Source organism: Gymnogyps californianus, chromosome 14 (assembly GCF_018139145.2).
Source record: "Gymnogyps californianus isolate 813 chromosome 14, ASM1813914v2, whole genome shotgun sequence".
NCBI classification, from domain to species: domain Eukaryota; kingdom Metazoa; phylum Chordata; class Aves; order Accipitriformes; family Cathartidae; genus Gymnogyps; species Gymnogyps californianus.
In genome coordinates, this window is record NC_059484.1 from 19,076,192 (window position 1) to 19,097,008 (window position 20,817).

A 20,817-nucleotide genomic window follows, 5' to 3' on the forward strand; every position below is an offset into this window, starting at 1 on the left:
ATGTTCTGCCTTCTTTGCAGATTTCTCTCCCCACCTCATGTAGTAGAAAAATACGTGTTGTAAATCCCATGTGAAGCGGTTTACGCTGGCAGTTCATGTGGCTGCGTTAAAAGAGATGCTCACTGCTATATTTCAAACTTGCACCTTTTATTTTCCACGCGCAAGTGTGCTCCTGGGTGCAACTGGGGGAGAGAGCGAGCAGTTTGTCTAGATGATGCGCTCTGCAAGCTCAGATAAGAATATTAGATCGTGACCTAGAGAAAAGAAAAAAAAAAAAAAGGGAAAAAAGCCCCTGTAACTCAGGGGCCCTTGTTCCCTCAGATAATATGGTGCGCTGCTCAGCATGCCTGGGGATGGAGACCCATCTCCCTGGAAGCAGTGAAGTTAAAGTGCTGGTGCTGCTGGGGGGGGGAAGAGAGATTGCGGTCTTTTGGGGGTTTTTTTTAGGTGACTGGTTTCTGAGGCTTCACTTCTCTGCTTAACTTCCATATTCTGCTCTGGAAGAGAGAAGGGAGCAGCTATGTCAGTGTTACCACTTCCCATCATACCTGCTCTACTTTGCTGCTGATGCTTGTTAGCTGAATCAGAGGGGGGAAAAAAACCCCAACCTTTTCTTGTTGCAACGTGCTCACCAAGTTTTGTGTTTCAAGAATAAACTGAGAAGTGTCTCATCATCTTTGTACCATGGAAGTGCTGAATATGCATGTGGGATGTAGAAAAGGACTTTTTGACCAAAGGTTTAGGCTCTGTGCTGATGCTGACTTTTTTTTTTTAACGCAGTTTAGCTATACTTGCCAGCTGAGCATAATGTGAAGCAAAAAACCCCTGCAAATCTGGTATTACAGCATTAACTGCAGAAAAGTGGTACTTAGACTGATAATGGCGTCTTGATACATGCAGGGTGCTGTGAAACCAAGAGGATGATGGTGATTTTCATTAACTCTCTTTGCTTTCGGGATCTCTCGTCTTCAAGTTCTCATGTGATTTCTGCAAAATTCTTCTGTTGAAAAGAGTTTGGCTGAAGAGCAGGAGCTGCGGCCAGGCTGTAGGCTTGGCTTGGGCTTTCTAGGTTATGCATTCACCAAATTTAATTCTGCATTTGTGGATGGTATCAGTTACATTCTACCTCTTCAGAGTCATCCTATGACTAATTGCAGAGGGAATGATGAGACAGAGAACGAATCAGTTGAAAAAGCTACTTTACAGATGGGACTTCTGGCAGCCCATTCCCAGTGCCTGACCCTGCTCTTGGGTTCCTGGGGTCCTTCATTTCTGGGAAGTTTAGGTTTTCCACTGAAAATAATATGCCATAGATGAACCTGAGGGTGGTGGGAGGAAGCAGTCACTGTTCCAGCTTTCTCTTGTTTCAGTAAGAAATATTGACTAAAAGCTGGTTTAGATTGAACGATCAATTAATACCCCTCAGCACGCGCACACACTGAATTAATTTGATAATCCCCTGTGTAAAGTCAGTGGAAAGAAGAATATTTTTTGTTAGTTTGCAACAGGAAGAAATTATATCATCCAAAGATAAATGTCACCGTATTGATCAAAATTCACAACAGCATCTCCAAAACTTTGCGCCATTGCTGGAAGACTGGCTGTATTTTCAGAAGAGATGCCGATACTTTTTTCCTTTCTTTTCCTCCTTTTGTTTTAAAGGTAGCACCTTTCGCAAGCAATTGTAGCACGGAACTTTTCAAGGTGTGGGGTTTTTTTGTTGGGGTTTTTTTCTTTTTGCTTATTCTTTTTTTTTTTTCATGCTGTTAGTACAGAGTAGTTTGTGCTTGTCCGATCGTTCCTGGTGAAATCCTGTGTTAAGCGGGCTGCTGGTGGGGCAAGGCTGGGGGTACCGAGCTAAGGAAAGGTTTGCTCCGTGCTGTAATGGAGCTAATGGCATTACGCTCAGGACAGCTGCGGGTACATCTGGTGTTAAACTACCGTTATTTAAACTTTATGATGCGAGAGACTGCCAACTCTCCCACTTGCAGCATATAAATTATGTCAATTGCTCATGCACTTTTTTTAACCCTGATTTCCCTTGAATTATGGATGATAGACAGGACCAGAATTTGCTTTTAGTGTTCCCTTGTGACTGTGTGTGTGCTGAGTGCACTGAGCAGTCATAATCTCAGTGTGTGCAGTCAGGGGAAGCATAATATAATTTGGGCTGTGACCATATAGCTTGTATCCTAACCATTAAGGGAGTTATAACATCTGAAACTCAGAGCTATTTTGGGGCAGGATGGGTGCTTTGATGCCAGGTTTGTGCAAAAAAAAAAAAAAAAAAAACCCGCCGAGGCTGGAAGGGTTCGTAGCTGTGAACTCCGCGTCCCAGATGGGTTTTTGAAAGCCAGTGTGATGTCCCTTTTTGAGAGAGCCCTCCATTGTGGAGATTAGAGACTGTCTTCTAGGCTTCATTGTGGGGAGGAATAATAGCTCAGGTCTTTAATGAAAATATTATGATTGGCTTACTTTGAAGTTTTCAAGCCCATATGCGTGGCGGTGGAGTGCATTCATCAAGCCATGCACTTAGTTGACTGAATAGTCTTGTGTGGGAACAGGTTTGACTGGTGCAAATTAAAGTAGTACACCCCAAAGCTGATGGGGACCCTGCTGAAGCTGCTGGTGTTGCTGTGATTTCGACTACTCGTACTGCTCCTCAGAAAGGGAAACCTTTTAAAAGACATTAATGCAGCGTGCAGCGCTTTTGCAGAAGCGAATCAAGGCACTGCTAATGCCACTTCTAAGATAATTTCCGCAGCTTTTATTGAATAATGTGTGTTTTAAGGTGTACTAACAGCAGGTGTTTGTAAATTATATAAAACAGCTACAGACAGTGACAAACGGTGTGTCTGCACTCCTGTTGTTGCATTTGGATTCTACATAAAATTTAAGACTACTTTTTTTTCATGCTTAAATATGAAGAAAGCGTCACTCCCTAGCATATTGATTTTACAAGCATTAGCTCTTTAATCAAACAGCCCTGAAGTTTTGCACTTCATTAACTGATCTTTAGGAGTAAAGTGCAAACTGTTTGCACTGGGTGAAGTCTGTCCTTGCTGATAGCACTTGAAATGCCCAGTGCTGGAAGATTTTAGACGAAAGTTGTGCTTGGAATGGAGACAGCAGAGGTTAGAGCTATGGAAATGACTGAGTGGAAGAAATGAGTACGGTCAGGTGTCATGGCAAGTATTGCTAAGGGAAAAAAGCCATAGCATTAGGTAGAAAAAGTCTTTCAGGGCTGTGAAGTTGTATGGAAGTGAACCTTAGTGTGGCTCAGAGGAGGTGGGGATGGGATGAAAAAAATCCTTCTGTGTGGCCAAATAAATCCTTCTGCAGGTCCCGTTGCAGAAGGAGGCGCTGCCGTAGCAGCTCGTGCATCAGGGCTGGCCTGCAGCAGCCAGCAGGAATCCAGGCTGGGCGCTGCTGCCTGCCCTGCCCAAGCCCTGCCTGCACACTGGTGCGTGCCTGGCTGTTGGGTGCACTTCAGCTGATTGTATTTATAATACCAAGGGTAAACTGTTTGCACGCATAATTATGAGGGCTTATTAATACTAAGCATTGTATAACAAACACATTTGCAAATAATGACTTCGTAATGTTACCTAAATCATTGCTTTAAAAATGGCTAGAACGTTACCTTATTAGAGTAATGTTTTTTTAAAGTATGCCATCAAAGCTTTATTTTCTTTCATATTTTCTTTATTTTTCTGTTTTCTTATTTTTCTTTTTACACTGCTATTTTTGACATTCAGGCATATCCAGACAGTCACCAGTGAGATATATTAGCTAAAAATACTGTGGAAGCACTTCCAAAATATTGAGCTGTGTCTCTTCACAGCCTGCAGTCTGTCACTTAGATGCATACATGTAAAATACTGTGTTACGAGGTGCATTTAATGGGTGCAATTCATTAAAAGAGTACAGAGCGGTGCCTGCTCTTTACCGCAAAGAGCCGCTTGGTCCCCAAGATGCTTTGCAAGCACAGACCTCTCCGAAGGAAACCACTTAATCCTTGGGTGAGCAAATATGATGATAATGTTCTGTGCTTTGTTGTGTACTATGATCTAATTGAGATTTAATGCATTCTGCCTTGTCCCTGCCGTGGACTCCCTTTGGACTGTGCAGTACAAAGCTCGGTGTTAGCAGCTTTCTTTGCTGTATCCCAATTTACGTCTTCAAAGACATTCAGGCATTTATTTAGTTTGAGTGCATGAAATAGTTGTGCTGGGAAAGATGCACAAGAAGGGAAGAAACGAGATCCTTGCTTTTCCTTTCAAAATGCAGTATTTGCTTTAAGCATGACTATTGAATTATGAGTCTTTCATTCTGCTACCCCTCTGTTTAATAACAATGTATTTGCTACTAATTGTGTTAAATACATCTGCACCTCACGCGATGGTGTCTAATCCCACAGCAATATTTCAGTATAAAATCAATTTAAATTGTCAGCACAAATGTGCATAACAAATCCAGCGGGAGAAAGTCTCCAACAGCTTTTGCAGCCCGGGAGCTCTGGCAGGGGTGGCCCCGTAAGGGGCTTTGAGCCCACAGAGCTGCCTGCGCCGGCTTGGGGATGCCGAGCCCCTGTCCCGGGTGGTCACCCTTTCGTTGCTGACCAGGGACGTGCTTTGGGTTTTCACATTACAAAACAAGGAAAAACTGTTTTTCTCCTCCCCCCTAAACTCTGTTCCTGGGAATCTGAGCCCTGTTTCTAATGGAGAGGCATTTACACGGGAAGAGATCTTGTAATTTTTAATTTTTCATGTGTTTTATCCACTTAAGTGGGCGCTATTGAGACAGTTACGACTTTAAATGTCAGTTAACTTCTGGGAACCTTGGTTTCGGTTCAGGATCGTTCCTGCCATCGCGCACGGAGAGCCATTTGCTTTTTTCTCGTTTTCCCTTTTTCTTCCCTCTCCCCTCCTTGCCAGCTGGTCATTCACTCCATTTCACGATGAGACCCGAGGGATTTCTTTTCATTGACAGTTTCAGACCTTTCTTCCCCCTGAAATGGGCACTGTGCATGTTCTTCCACCTGAGTAACCTGGAGGCAGCCATTTAGGGCCTGCAAGTCATGTTGGAGTCAGTAAATCACCCTCCGGGATCCCTGTGGAGACCTGCTCTGCAAATGCATCTCCTGTTGGCATTGGTGAGGATTATGAACGGGAATAGTTGGCAGCTCTGGTTTGTACTTTAGCTAGAGACAAATATTTCCATTGAGAAGTATGGTTTTTTAAGTCAAAGCTGTGCTACATTATTTAGTGCAGAAAATTTTCAAATAAAATAAAACTTTTTTTTTTGAACATTTGCTCTGTCTGTTGGACAGCCCCAGCTTGTAGCAGCTCTGAAGTTGTTTGAATCTCCCCATGCTGGGTGTTAATGGGAACGGGAGCAGTTGAACACATGCACATCAATAGGAGACTCGGAAGCATAAAAATTGAATTCTCTCCTGCCTTTTCCCTTCCTGTAGAGAAAATAGGCCCCATTAGTACAGAAAGCTTTGGCAAGATGGTATTTGCAGTCCAAGGCTGGAAAGCAGCTGCCATCCCCAGTGTGTTGTTCAGCAGAGGACTTCACTTTTCACTGCTGCCAGTAATCCTATTTACCGTGAGCACAAAATACCAGCTGGATTTTACCTGCTGGATGTGTTCTCCTGTTACGAATGGGCTGAAGTCATTTTGTGCTGCAGTTGATCTGACGGAGCCACGTGCGGGGAAGACGAAGGCGTGAGGAAGGCTGCGTTGTCCGGCCGTGGCTGGGGGGCTGTCCGCAGCTGCGGGCGCAGCCAGCCATTTCTGAGCCACGGTGTGACGTGAGGAGCTGCGCTGGCGGTGAATGAACACAATTTTTGTCTTTAAAGCAGATGCTTTTGAAAGTGCACTTTTCCCCAGGCCGTTCCAGCGATCCCTCTCTCACCCCTCCTGCATTTCCTTTGCGAGCTATCGGCTCCTGCATCAAAATGCCGAACTGCAAAATACTCCAGCAGACGTAGGTGCACGCCAGGCTCATGGGGAGATGGTGGTGGGTCCTGCGTGGACCCTGCGGGGTGGGAGAACCCGGCTGCCTTGTCAAGGGACAGCGCCAGTTTCTTCTCTACTGATGAATTCATCATTTGAGCTCTATACACGTAGGGAAAAGGACTGTGTCCTTAGCATGGGGTGTTCCTACTTACCTCCCTTTACTCCTATAGAGTCCAATATAGTGGCTCTCACTTCTTTTTTCCTTTCTGGTTAGTGGTCCAAAGCGACTGGGGAAAACGCCACCCCTCTTGCATTTCTTTTGATCTGATTCATCATCACATCTTTCCCCCGAAGCTGCCCGAGAGCTGTGTGTGCTAATCCAAAGGCGCCAGTTGTAATGACAGACTGGCAAGACAGACCGGGGAGTTTCTTGCATTGTCCCTCAATTTTAGAATGAGTAGATTTACTTAGTTTTTCTAAGGCACCAGGGAATGGGTTTGAATTATAAGCTGGTGGAAAAGCCTAATTCCAGTCTCCAGTTTGAAATACTGCGCCCGCCTGCTCCATGCTGGGCGTCCTTCATATATTGTATTGGCTTTAAACTGGTGGCACTGGTTTTCTGGGGCTTTCATGGCACCCGTCTAACCTACGTTCAGATGTAACCACTGCCTTGGCCTCATGGGTGTCTGTGCACACCTTGTACTCCTCTGTTTGTATAGTCGTGTCGTATCTGTGTGGATCAGCTTAACATGTGAAATGTGCCCTGCACCAAAATGCATTTTATTCCATTCCCTTTCTTAAATGAATAAAAAGCCCCGTAATGCTGCTTTTGCCCAATATACTCTGATGTTGATGACTGATGATTGCGGCTTATTCCTGCTTGTTATCCCAAGCTTTTCCTCTTCTGCTATTAAACGTGACCCTCTTGTTTTCATTCGGTGGCTTTGTATTCGAAGGGAAACAGTGTTTTGTTGATTTTTATCAGTTGTTGCTTGTTTTTATTCCTTGTGCAGAGCACTTTCCAGGGGAAGGCAGTGAATACATGTACTCTTCTATCTACCCTTTCAGATTCAGCTCTCCACACGCTTTCCTGGCGTGAATGAATGAGGAGTGCTCCCGCACCCTGGGTGCAGGCTGCTGTCTTTGTTTAGCAGCAAGATAAGTCCTAGATGGACTCTCTGCGTGGCTGTGGACCAGTACGGATGCCATGCGAGGGGCTAAAGCTCGTTGTGGGTGGCTGCAGGGCTCTGCCCTGTGCAGGGCTCTGCCCTGCTGGGCAATTTCCCAAATCACAGGCCCAGCTGTACAAATTAAGAAAATTCAGATTAACTTAAAAATGTTTGAAACAAAAATACATCCGCTGCAGAAACCCTTAATTTGTTACTGATTTTTATCTATTTTCACCTCTTCTGGATTTTTCTTTTTACATTGTGAGTCTCAGCCTGAGAAACTGGTGATATTCCTACTCCTCAGAATAAAGAAAAGCAGCTAATGTTAGTGTTTCAGTGCTAATGCTCCATTTCTGCACTGATACCCTCCGAGCCAGTTTTAACAGTATGTGAAGTTTAAAGGCTTTTCACTTTCAAAATAGCTTTTTAGTAGGTTTTTCATTTTAGTGCGTTCTCCTTTCAATAGCCTATAACTCTTCCATCAGGTAAATGCACATTAAAATGCTTCCTTCAGCACAGAGCAAATACGGAGGGAGTAAAAGGTTTGTAATGCAGTAGAAATGGCATTAATTCTTCCATCCTCCTTTGTATGAGAAGCACGGGGAGAAGCAACTGCTGGAGGGTAAGTGGGGATAAAAAAAGATGTCTTCTGTTTAATTTAGCAGCTTAAGATGTTGATGCATATACTTCTGACCACTTGGTGCAGGCTGGGGTGATGTGGCAGGACTGGCAAAGGAGGGTGGATGTGTACTGGGGGTATTTACCTCAGGAATAGGAAGAGATCTTGAAATCTGATATTCAAGAGCAGGATTGTTAGTCAAACTGTCTTCAGCAAGAGATAAATCTTCAATCACAGTTGGGGTAACTTCCTTTATTGATGAGAAAGTAAAATCCTCAGGAAGGGGGTGAGAAATAGATGTGCCCTGAGGACAGAGTCTCAAAAGGCTTGGTATTAACTACAGGCTCTGAGGTCTGGGGTGCATTTGCTGATAGAGACCAAAATGTCAAGGTGGTGTCCTATACGAGATGAAGGTTTCTGTGCGTTAACATTGGCCCCAGATGGAGCAGGCAGTGAAACAAAATGATGTGTCCACAAAATACGGGAGTGCTGGAGTGTAACGGCGTCCTTCCTGGAGTTAGACAACAAATAGAAAATTAAACCAGTGGAGAAGTGCAAAATTAGCACAAGGTGCAGAAGAACTGGATGCGATTGCTTAGAAAATAGTGTTTCTCCTTATTTCTTAGTCTTGGAAAAGAACTTCATTAAAGATAACGGAGGATGGGAAAAAGGAATGCAAATGGTTATCGATTGGTGTTGTGCTGTGGCCATGTTTCAGGCTGGCTTCAAGCTCATGGAGCATTTACTGCTCACTCGCTGCTGACCAGCACTGAATTAAAGCTTGAAGGCACTGCGGTCTCTTGTACTAGAGCACAGGGAGTTGCTGTATATTCCCTGACTATGCTATAGTCAGGGAATTTAGGGGGTATGTTGTATTTTTTATGTGTTTTGGTGACATCACAGTTAAAACTGGCTCGCTCAGCCTGGCAGTGCACACATCTGAATACAGTTTTTACTCCATGTGTTCGCTTGAGCAACGATCTGAGAACATCCTCAACCCACTGCTAATGTGACTTTGTTCAGCCTTTGAGTTGCTGAGCAGATTGCCATCGTTGGGCAGTACCGTGTTCATTTAAGAGTTATTTGCAGTCTCAATGAAATGCGTCCATTTGCCTTTGTGACTGTCCTGCTGGCAGATGTTGGTTTTGTTTTGATTTGCTATCGTTTTAAATCAAACTTACTTTGTTCCTGATAGAGTTTTTATGAACCTTATCTGAGAAGCATTGCATAATGCATATAAAAATAACATTTTTAAACACACATCCTGTTCTTACTAATTTTAAAGGCAGTCCTGTTTGTTTTCCATTTGCCTCTCTTTCTAGCAACCCACTAATGTTGAAAGCTTCCCTTTGGGCTCAAAAAGCTACGTAGGTTTTCAAGTAATGAAGTATTTGGCATAAATCTGGGTGGCTGCTGGCTCTGTGAAGCACTGGCTCTTTGCCTGTACCCTCCTCTCCTTGCCCATCCCTCCCGAGGTGGGATGCAGTCCTGGACACGCTGACAGTGATGTGCCCCGCATGCCTGCCTTGCACGGATCTCCTGTGCATCCCTGCTTGGTGCAGGCAGTGAGGCAGTGCTCCCGTTGCTCCCGTTTATGCAGCAAATTAAATTTCTCTGGTGCAGTGTTTTTGGCAGCAGAGCTCCCAGCACGGAGGGTTAGGGGGAAAGATCTCACTGCTAGCTTGGAGGAGGTGTGGCTGAGGCTGGGTCTTTGCTCCTTGAAGTTCCAAGTTTCTCTTTTGTTTTAGAGCAGCTGAAGAAAATCGCTTCAGCCGTATGTGAGCCGGACCTGGTGGGGCCAGGTTTGAGCAGCGCTTTGCTCCGTCTGATGAGGCACCGCTTTTTGTATTCAGTGAGGGGTTTGGTTCATGTTATGGTCAGAAATGGTTGGGTCTTTTCCTGCAGTGGTTCTTTTTAAAAAGAAAGGAAAAAAAATATATAAACACATACACATAGAGATTTCTTTTAAAAATACTTCCATGAGATTGTTCCAGCAGCTTCAAAGAAGCTTGTGGCCAAGTCATGGCTGGGGTATCTGGTGGGGTTTGTGGCTGGAGTATGTACTGTCCTGACCCTCTCTTGTGCCAGCACAGCTGGTGATTGGAAAATGGTCATTGCTTTCTCCTCGCTGTCCCACTGACCTTCTCCAGGGTCCCCCTGAAGCCTTTTCAGAAGAAAAAGTTTTCATAAGTACAGGGAACACCATGGATATGGTATGCCAAAATTACTTTTCTCCCTTTACGTAGAAGGAGATCACTCACCACATCAGCCGCTGCAGCATATGCCCAGGTCAAACTTCAGGTAAAGCCTTAATTATAAAAAATGCAGCATATCCTGCTGAGCCCTGTGAGTGAGCTGCAGGTCACTTGTGATGCTCTTGGAGACCACAGCAGGGTTGTAGACAACAGCTAGGAAATCCTTCTGTTACACTGGACTGGCCAGTCACTCTTCAAACTGCTGTTCCCCAGGGCTTCACCTTTTGCCTATGTTGTTTTTCTTTGCACAGCTGAGCCACCAATGGAGGAGGAGTTGGAGTTGGCATGAGGGCAGCAGCTGAGCTGCTGCTGATCCATTGCTGCAGGCTCCTTCCGTGACTTTTGTCTCCTTAGACCATTTGCGTGCTGCAGTTTTCTGATAGACTGCAATTAAATGATTCATTAAAAATGACAAGAGGGGACGCATGCAGACGAGCAAACAACTTGGTTGCATGGAGTCAGTAAGAAGGTCCCTCCACCAGTTATTTCCCTTTCTGAAGAATGGCTCAAAACTGATTTATAAAAACGTCCTTTCTTCTGTGTCCCAACGCAGATGTAATACATCCTCGTTCAGTAGTTGCGTGATTGTAATTCTCCCCATAATGGACCTGTTTGGCTCTTGCCTCGCACTTCTGTTACATGGTAACGCTCCTATGCTTGTAATCTATGAGGCTCTAAGGCATCTAGTTGGGAAAACATAAATGAAATGTCTTAGGAAAAAAAAAATGTGAAAAGACACTGTGCAACCTCAACAGTTTCCAGCAGGAAGTTTATGCTGATTTAGATGTGATGCAGGAATGCCACTAATCTTCTGCCGAGGCTGCCTCTTCAATAAAGTAGCCATGAGTCAAACATGCATTACACTTCACCCAGAAGTAAAAAAACACCCAAATACAAAACACCTTTGCTAACACAAACCCCATTACAACTAAATAGCTTTAATACTTTTTTTCCCCTTTTCTCTCCGTTTATTTCCAGCAAATAGCAACTTTTACAGAAAAACATCAGTGCTCGGAAATAGACTCACAAAATGAATCCAGTCCCTAATTTTCACACAGCTGTCTGACTTTGTTTATGTGTAGTAGTAAATGACAGAAGTGTTGCAAGCTGTACGTATATGCAACTATTGATAGATTCTCTCTGGAAACTTTTATCCTTGAAAATTAATCTAGTTGGGAGAAAGGGGCAGGAGAAGGGACAGTAAAAGACCCCGTAGATTTATTGTCTTAAGAGACCAAACTGAATTGTCCCTGGAGGTGGATTTGCAGGCTCATGCTTGCTTCCTTTTGAGGGTAAGAGCTTTCCTTTGGTAAAGAAAAGTGGCTGGCTTGAGAATTTTATTTCTGGCTGCTGGAGGAGGTGAGATGGGTGTAGGGGCTCATTGAGGCCGCTCTGCTGTGGATTCACGTTTTGAGTATTTGTTCCTTATAGTTTGCACAGTTAAATGCTTCTGATGGTGGAGCAGAATGAAGCCCGTTCCTCCAAGTCACAAAGTATTTCCAAGTAACGCTAATAACCAGGTGGAATATGGAAGTTACTGGAAGACCTGGTATTTAATTACTGTATATTTAGGTTGTACCCAGTGCCAGCCTCCGTCCTTTTCTAGCAGCGAGGGAAACAGGTGAAAGTCTGGTGTTTCTACCCCTTTTACGTTTTTGGGCTGTGCTTTAACGTAGCTTTAAAAAATGTTTTTCCGGAATGGGACTTCATTTGTAAGGTTCAAACGTGCAACATGGACCTCTTAATGAAAAGGAAATGCTAATGGAAGTGCTGACACAGGCATTGCTGTGGTGACGCTGAGGTCTCTGTAATCAATCACGTTGAAACCTCATGCAGTGGCACTTGTACAATTTGGTGCCAGTCAGATGATTTTTTTTTTTTTACTAAGAATGGAATTCAAGAATAATGTAATAAGGAAGCTGAATGGATATTAATTATAAAAGCTCGTTATCTATTCCTCTTCCAACCGAAAATAAATAATCAGAATAATGTTCTTTTTTTGAGACAAACACGATGATGAGCTGGCTTTCTGTATCTGTTCTTTCTCCTCAATGAGCCTTATAAACTGATGCACTGAATGAGAAAATAAATAGGAAACTGAAAACATCTTTCTATCCAATCTGAAATAACATTTGGTTTGTGCATATGTAAGGGGAAAATAGGCATACAATAAACAAATGCAGTTATTTTCTGATAAATGGTCTTATTGCAAAGTAATGAGTCAAAAAAAATGGGAAAAGGAGAGATTTCTGTGAGACTGTAGAATACACCTCAGATGGAAACGTGGCATCTTTTGTTCTTGAAACATCGCTAATATTGCAAGATGTCCTGTGCTTTTACATAGGCGTGATAAGCGATGGCCGTGTGTGTCCCTCTGCCACTGCAGCATGGCCCAATGCACTTGGTTTATGGATTTCACCCTCCTCCAAGCAGAAGAGGTCGAAGCGAGGGTAAAATTGTTAAAATTTTGGAATCAGATGTTGAAAAATAGATGGAAGTGAGAGACTGCTGCCTTGTGCCAAGGAGGTTTGGGGGTAGCATCTTGTGGAGGACTCTGGGTTCACGGTGAGTTGTGGCTCCAGAGGGTGGAGGAGCCAGGGGAGGTGTGAGCAACTTGGGGCGGGGGAGGCCTCGGATGGTGTGTCCAGGGGGAAAGGGGAGCGAGCAAAAGGCAAAGTGCACAGACAGATTTAAAGGTTAATAATGCAGGCAACTGGGAAGATCTAGACTGTTCGGCTTGCCTCCAGCAACTCCACTGGTAATGTAATTGGAGAAATCGCCAGGAAAACAGGCAAGTCATCTATAGTTATTTCATTATTGGATTCTAACCTCCTCGTAGTGTCTGCCACAAAAACTTCATTGAAGGAGTAGCAGAAAGATGCATGACACCGTGCTATTGATTTCTCATGTCTTTTATAGTAGCCCGTAGAGTGCTAGGGCTTGCTGTGCTGGTCAAAGGATAAAAGACCACTGAAAACAAGGAAGAGGAGTAGGGCTGGTCCTGAGAGTAAGAGTGAAGGAATGGGGCAGGCAGAAGATTGATGAGCAAGATTAAAGGCAAGAAGACTGATTTTTGAGCAGTGACCTATGGGAATTTCATTGCCTTCCTTCAGAAGAGTGTATTCTTCTGATACGGACTTTTACCAAAGAAACCAAAGTATTAATGTGATCTGTTCCCTCCAGATCTGATACTGGAAAGTTCCTGCATTCTTCGGACTGTGCAATACTGAGCTAACTAAATACACGATCAAGTGAAAAACACGTGTGTGGACGCATACATGTGCATACACACGCTGCTACCCAACTTCACTGGGTTGCTCACAACACTGTAAATACGGGTGCCCAAGGAAACATTAAATTAAATCCTTCTGATCAATGCAGGCAATATACTGGTCATCTGCTAACGTTGTGCCGTTTCTTGGCTGGCTGGTTGTGAGGACCTGCTAGATAGCTTGCAAATGCAGGGCAAGGTACGGTGCCAACAGGAGCTGTGCAGCGCAGCAGTCCAGCAGCTTTAGGTCTATATCTATACCTGCAGCACAGGAGTAATGTAATAAAATTGCCTTCAATATGCAGTACCTATCATAGATAACTTTAGATAAACATTTAATAAAGAGCAATTTTATGAATAGCCTCTTTAGTAGCTCTTCCAAGAAGAGAACAATCAAGCAAATTGTGCATGATAGAGTTTCATGGCAAGGATCTAAATATATATGGTCTCATATATTGGCTGGTATTTCTTTCTCAGTGATCTGCATATATGCTTTACATAGTTGGGATCTTCTGATTTGTACGTGTCTGTTGTCTCTTTTTTCATGTTAGTACCCTCATAAACCATGGTACCATCCAAAAATAATATTTAATGAAGCTTTTGACCTCATAATGGTTAAATGGATTTGAAATGGGACAAAAATTAGGCTAATTACACTAGGATAGCATAGTTACTTGAAATTTTCAAATGGCTTTTCACAGTATCACCTCTAATGGATTTCATAGTCCTGACAGATATAGCAAGTAACATTAATCCCCATTTTCAGATGTAAAAATTTATATAGAAAACTTTCCTATGATTTTTTGAGTGCTTCCTTGGTGTTATTTGCAGAATAACTGCACCTTGTTACTAACTTTAGTTGAGCAATTCCAATTTGTTTGTATTTGATGTTAAACTGTGGCCACAAATTAAGCATTTCCCTTGGCGTTGGTGTCATCGGTGTTAACTGTTGCAATGCTCCTTTCCAGAGGAAATTTTCCTTTCCTTTTGTTTTTTAAACTCTGCAAGAGTCCTCCCGAAATAATGTGGCCATCTGGGAAGTTTTTGTTCTGAGGAGGCTTTCCATGTCATCCTGTCTTTTGTTTCATGTAGAGCATCTAAATTAGCAAAAGTGACCAGTTTTCTGTCCTTCCCTTCCGAGGCTGATGCATCCCTCTCCGTCCCGCTCAAAGATGCGCGAGCACACACACACAGTTATCTCCTGGACCTTGAAAGAAAAGAGTTTGCATCTGTAGCAAAATGTATGGTTGAAGCACATATCGTTTTCTGTATTATTCTCCAGGATAAGTCACCGTTTTTGCTTTATAAAAATAAATAAATTATAGCGCCAAAGGCTAGTAACGGAGATAATGAATGCAGTGTTGCCATGCCCCTATTCCAGGTGATTTACCATGGCTTTTCTGCTTCTCCACTTTCATAACAGGCATGCAATGAAAAACCGAGAAACTCATAGAGCAGATTATTATGAAATTCCTGCTTTATGTTTCCTTTCTTATTTTATTGCGGTAGTAACAACGTATGTAGCACGCGCATTTGCTAACTGAACAGAAGCCAAGTGCAGTAGTTAAGCATCTGAATTTTTGTTGCTTCCAACTATGAGTTATTCAAGATGTATATTAAAGATGTGCTGGGGAAGGAAGGTTCAAGGTGCCGTACTGCAGCATCTGACTTTGTGTCATCGGCAAAAGTGAAGTTGTGGCAAGTTAGGTGTATGGGAAGTGTCTAGTCGTGTAAACGTGCAGAATCTCTGTATGTGAACAGATGTATGTAAATACGTACTTGAACACCTACACTTGTGTGTGTAGGCATTGTGTGTGTATATATCTGCATGTTCTGGCAACATATATTTTTCAGCAGTAAATTGTGCTTACAGGTGTGACATTTTAGACCATAAAAGATTATTTAACATGGGAAAGGAAAAATGTTGGAAAACTGGTGTCAAGATGCTGGATGAATAGCTTGTGACCTGTTACCTCACCGGTTTACCTAATGGAAGTAACAAACTAAGTTTAGAGACTGAATATTTTTATCATGTTCTAGAGGGTTTGATTTTATTTTTATTTTGTTACAACATTTGAAAGGTGCAGCATTGCCTTTGAAGGACTTGGCGTAGAAGCTTCCAGTTTCAGTTATACCAGTCTCCAGTGCCTGTAATTAAAGTTTCCAGTTTTGGCTCCAGTCCTGATGTAACAGCTAAACTTTTTCCTTCAGCAATAAAACTGGATGTCCAGCTGCCTGCAGGAGCTCACTGTTACTTGAAGGCAAACTGGCTTTTTACATGTAAATGTAGTAATTTACATTTCTGCAGTGTGTAAGCAACTTTTTATGAGTAGCGATATGATAAAGCTGTTTGGTTTTTGGTTTTGCTGTATGTGTGATGGGTTTGTCTGGTTGGTCTTAATTGAAGTCAGTGCTTGTCATGAACCCAACCTTCCCTTGAACTCTTTGGGAGTTTTGCTGAAGTAAGGAATAGGGTTGTATTTGGGAGTTAAAAAAAAAAAAGTCTGTGAGCTTTAGTCTGATCTGTAACATATTTAGTGGCGTGTAAAAGGTAGATGAGGTCTCTGTCTTTATGAATTAATGAGCAGCCAGAGGACGCATATTCTCCAATGTGGCAATAACATCTTCATTTTCTTATTAAAGTCTTGCTTTGAGATGGAAGCAGCCTGTTAACCAGCCTTATGAAATTCCTGAACTCAGCTATTTTACTGCCTGCACCAAGCTTTTGTCAGTTTTGCGCTGGAATTCCAAATTTCTGAGAGGCAGCCAGAAACCAATTTGAGAAGTCAAGTATTTTCATGGGTGTATGCAAACGGGCTTCCTCTCTCCATCCTTCTGGCTTTAATACAATATAACAACTCAGACTCTAGCCATGTTGGGTAAACTTAATTAGTGTTGAAAAGTGGCTTGTTTTGCAAGATGATCATATTTTAACCTAAGTAAATTACTTTCTTTGGCTAATAAATTAAATATTAATTATGCCTTTTTCCATGCAGTACAGTGGGGCTCGTAAATACTGTGAGCAGTTAGTTGGTAGTTGCACTTGATTACCTTTCCCATTTCTGTTTTTAATAATCCTTGTAAGAGTGGGGAATTCAGTCACTTTTAATAACGTGACAAAAAAATAGCAGCGGCAGGCGCTTTTCATGCCACTGAGCTGCACGCCGGTGTCCTTCCCAGCTCAGGTGCCTGCCCATGGGATCAACTGGAGCAGGCGCCTTGATGCCGTCGAGGAAAGTCCCTTTCTGTGGTGCTGCTCTGGATTCATTAATTACCTGGATAAAGACAACAGTGCTTTTACAATCAAATGCCTTCTTTCCTCTCCGTTCCCACCGGCTCCGTTCTGTTTCGCATCCCGTTACTGTCCTTCCTGGGTGGAGGGTCTGTCTGTACGGCTGAGTGTGCTTGTAGGGGCCTTTGGTTCTTTGAAGGATTATGCAAATAGTAATTGAATTAAAGACATTATCAGATTCTGGCAAAGGCTTCCCATGTTAACATTCTGATTGCAGACACACAGATTTCAGAGGGCTTGGACTAGTAGAAGCACATCAGGATTCCCGAATATGCGAATCTTTCCTTTCTGGCTGTTTGCGGGGTATCCTTCCTACCCCCTTACCTAACTTTGATGTGTTTAATCAGGAGTTCTCCATCTGGGAACACAGAATAAACCAAACAAACGAGTGAACAAAACGAATGAGGCATAAATGTAGACAGGCTTTCTGCGGTTTCTCCATAGTAACCAGGGTGGATGTAGAAAAGCCGAAGTATTTTGTCTTTTTTTTTATAAGCTGGTGCTTAACCAAATCTCTGATGTATCATTAAAAAACTTAAAATTTCCATGGCAATAGGAATAATGTTTGTCTTCAGTAATGCTAAGTTTATATTTAAAAAAATCAAAATACCAAGAATACTTGTGGCTCCAAGAGGGTTTTTGCTGCTGCCTGTGCCTGCGGTAGCTGTTGGGGCTGGGTGCAGCTGTGGCCTGCCCAGATGTGACCTGATGTGTTCAATCAGAGCAGCCCACCGTGAACGAGGCGGCAGAAATAACCTTCAGCGAGATGCATGGTGCAGTCCTCGGCTGGTGCTAGCTCTGAGAGATCAATTTTTAGCGATCAAGACAGCACAGGAAGGGCTTTGCTGTAGTTGTATCTGAATTACATTTATATAGACAATAATAGCTCCTGAATCTTGATTTTTAAATATCTTTAGCATCAACAGCAGTCTCCAAAACATGTCTTTTGAGGCACGTTACAATGGATAAGCCAAGTGCCTGTACAGGTGTAGGTCCTGCTACCAAGAGGAAGAGGAGGAGGATGCTTGAGCAGGGCTTCCTCAAGCCCTGATCCTTCGTGCTGTGCTCTGATCTACAGCAGACACCGTAAATGCAGATGGCCTTGGCAGTGAGGTCTCCTGGAGGTCACAAAATGTGCATTCCTGAGGACATTTTGCAGAAATTCTGGAACAATTAGTGAAGTAAATAAAGAATATTCAGATATTCCTTCCAGGGACTGTACTTTTTGCACTGCTCAGACATGCTTTGACCTTCTAGTTTATTACAAGTCAGGAAAAGTCAATATTTCTTAGCTTGCCAAGTTGGAGGAATTTTAATGAGTTATTGAGTCAAATAGTTAATCCTCCAATAACAGATTTTTTTTTTCCCCTTTCAGATTTACAGTGATAAAAACAAAGGCTTAACGGGGACTGAGAAAAATGGAGTTTTGTAGAAACTTTTGCTTGTCTTTGTGCACATGCTTTAACCCCTTGATCACTAGTAGATGAAATGTAGCTTCAACACTGGGACATTTCATATTGGCATAAAATGCTGGGCAGGCATGTCGGTGTTAGCAAGGAATTTAGCGTGATAAAAAAGGATTGATAGATTGAAGTAGCTAGTGCTGATGTTCCTCACATCTCCATTACATGTGATGGGGGTGGTCTTTGGATGAGATCCGGCCTGCTCTCTTAGGCTGAGCTGTTCTGCTACTTGAAAAAAAATCTTTGAAGGGGAGAGCCCTGGGTGCATTTTGGAGGATGTTGTGGTGCTCCAGGTGCTGCAGGATTTGTCCCGTTGGATGCTGGAGCACATCTGGAGCAGGGCTTCCACTTGAGCTTCCTCTGAAAGCTAGTGCACGCCAAAACCTCGCCAAGAGCCAAACCTACCTGCAGTAAATGTGGACAACAGGGATTTACTTCAAAACTGTCTTGCTGGCCCAGACTGAGTCATGGGCGTGGGTGCGGCGGAGGCTGCTGCTGTTGGAAGGCTGTGCAAGGCTGGCAGCGGGTTGTGCACTACAAAATGTTTATTCCTGCTTTATGCCTTTTGCAGCGTCCCTTTGTAATTCTCAACTTTGTGTACTCCAATTAGCATAGAATAATCTAATTTCCTGATACTCTCTTCATTGACTATAATGCTAATTATTGCTCTGAGTAGTGGCTTGTTGTCCTGTATGAATTATAATAATGTTCTGTTGTAAGCCTTTAAGTGAGGAAGCTTCAGAAGCAGAAAATGTTATAGCACAAGGGCAACTTCCTTAGCCTTTTAATAGTATCAAACAGCAGACAGTACAGTAATGTTCAGAACATTATATCCAATGAATTCTTAAAAGTAGTAGAAAGTTATTTTTCATTATATGTCATTACTCAGAGTGTAGGGGTAGATACTGATGGTCGCTTTTACAGCGAGAAGCATCTTCCCGTAATAATCCCTTGACTTCAATGATAGTCTTTCTTGGGGGTTATTGTTTCAAAAGCTCTCGGCAATTGTCTGTCTGAGCTTTCACTGATACCTCTGAATTTTAGCCTTGGGGATGTTCTGCTTCTGGCTCACAGGGTGGAAGTTAGACTCTGAATGTGGACACCAGTACAGAAGCTGAAGTGCTGGCACTTAGGGCTCTTTGCTGCCCAAAAGCGAAGCTCCTTGTGAGTTTTGTGGCTGGAGGAGCGTAGGTTTTCAGAATTGCTTTCCAAATGTAACTCATGGCCAAAGTTTGGGCACTGAAATACTCTCACTGGATTTTATTCTAGGGTCTGGTTTCGCAAAGGGCTAAAAGAACAAATGGCCACATGTCCATTACTTTTCAGTAAAGCATTTTCAGCACACGCTTAATGTTGTGAGTGAGAGCTGGAGGTCTGGGAGCACAGATGTGAAGACGCTCTTCAAACTGCTGCTATTCAAAGGGGTGTGCTTTTTGCCTCGGAAACCTTGTAGCTCCTGCTTCTGTAACGGTTGTGGTGCTACAACAGATGAGTATGGTCTGTTAGGCAAATGTTGCTCACGCTGACATTTTCTGCTCTTCCCAGTGCTTTATGGGCAGGATGGCCTGCACGCATCGTGTGAGAAGAAGTACTGCGGCCGGGGGAGTAAGTGTGTCGTGAACAAGGACACCAATCAGCCCGAGTGCAGATGCGTAGAAGACTGCAAGCCCAGCTACATGCCCGTGTGTGGATCTGATGGCAAATTTTATGAAAATCATTGTCAACTGCATCAAGCCTCCTGTCTGCAGAGGAAGAAAATCTACATTATCCACAGCAAAGACTGTTTCTTCAAAGGTAGGGCATCATTAAAAATAAATACTTCTGTAGAACTTTCATCACTCGTCTTACTGTAATCCTGATGAATGGCCGAACGGTATGTTTTATTTCTAAGAGATAAATTTTTCAAGGATGATTTATTCTAGGACACTGTAGAACATAACACAATGTTTTATGCGGCTATTAAGCCCCTGAGTGTCATCACCACCCAAAATGTAATCAAACTGGGAACTGGTAAATAATTAACATCACTGTATGCATTGTGTGCACTGTAGTTGTGCTGCTCAGTACTTTCAACTGCCAGTGTAATAACTTTTTACAATCCAATTCATTTGGTAAGGCTTTGAACAAGACAAAGACATTAAGAAAAAGTATATGGTATTACAAAAAGTTTGTTGCAAAAATGAGAAACGAAAACCTACTTAGGCAAATGACACGGGCAAAGGAAAGGAGCTGTTTAGATGAAATAAGAGCGGGAAGTGTACCGCCAGAACAGAGTTTTAAATAATTTTAAAGACAGTTCTGGTTACCAGTAGGATGCATACATCTTCAGCGGTTTTACTGGTTCAGTAGCAAGTTTCATTATCATCATTGCACCAAATCACCAAAGGGATGGAGTTCTGTGTCTTTTCTGTTAATATTTTATATGCCATGTACCATCCTGTCACAAATCAAGTGAGGCTGCAGTAGCGGGAGTGTGTGATAAAATGCCAGGGAGTGGAAGAAGTTGTAAATTATTTTACTTCTAATGAGAGGTCTTATAAAGGCCTCACTAGAGTATATCTTGAAAACTCATTGTCAGATATGACTCCATATACCTACAGAAAGATTTGAGTGGGTTATTGCAAATATATCCAGTGACATTTACATGATCAAATATGAAAATAAATCCTTTATCTTCAGCTCACTGGGCCCTTGAGCCCCTGAGGAGCTTGGCTGTATACAGAGCTATCCATCACAGGTTCTTGTTTACTAACATAATGCTAAAAGAGCCTATTTAAGAAAC

The 20,817-nt window shown here is 42.8% G+C and overlaps 1 protein-coding gene across 3 annotated transcripts in view; it reads left to right on the forward strand.

Annotated features, from left to right (window-relative positions):
- FSTL4 (follistatin like 4) overlaps window positions 1-20,817 on the forward strand; it is a 234,963-nt gene that overhangs the window by 51,071 nt on the left and 163,075 nt on the right. For all 3 annotated transcript variants that reach the window (XM_050905333.1, XM_050905332.1, XM_050905331.1), the window contains exon 3: window positions 19,581-19,829. In XM_050905333.1, the coding sequence (XP_050761290.1) occupies window positions 19,581-19,829 (249 nt within the window). The remainder of the gene's footprint in view (window positions 1-19,580; window positions 19,830-20,817) is intronic.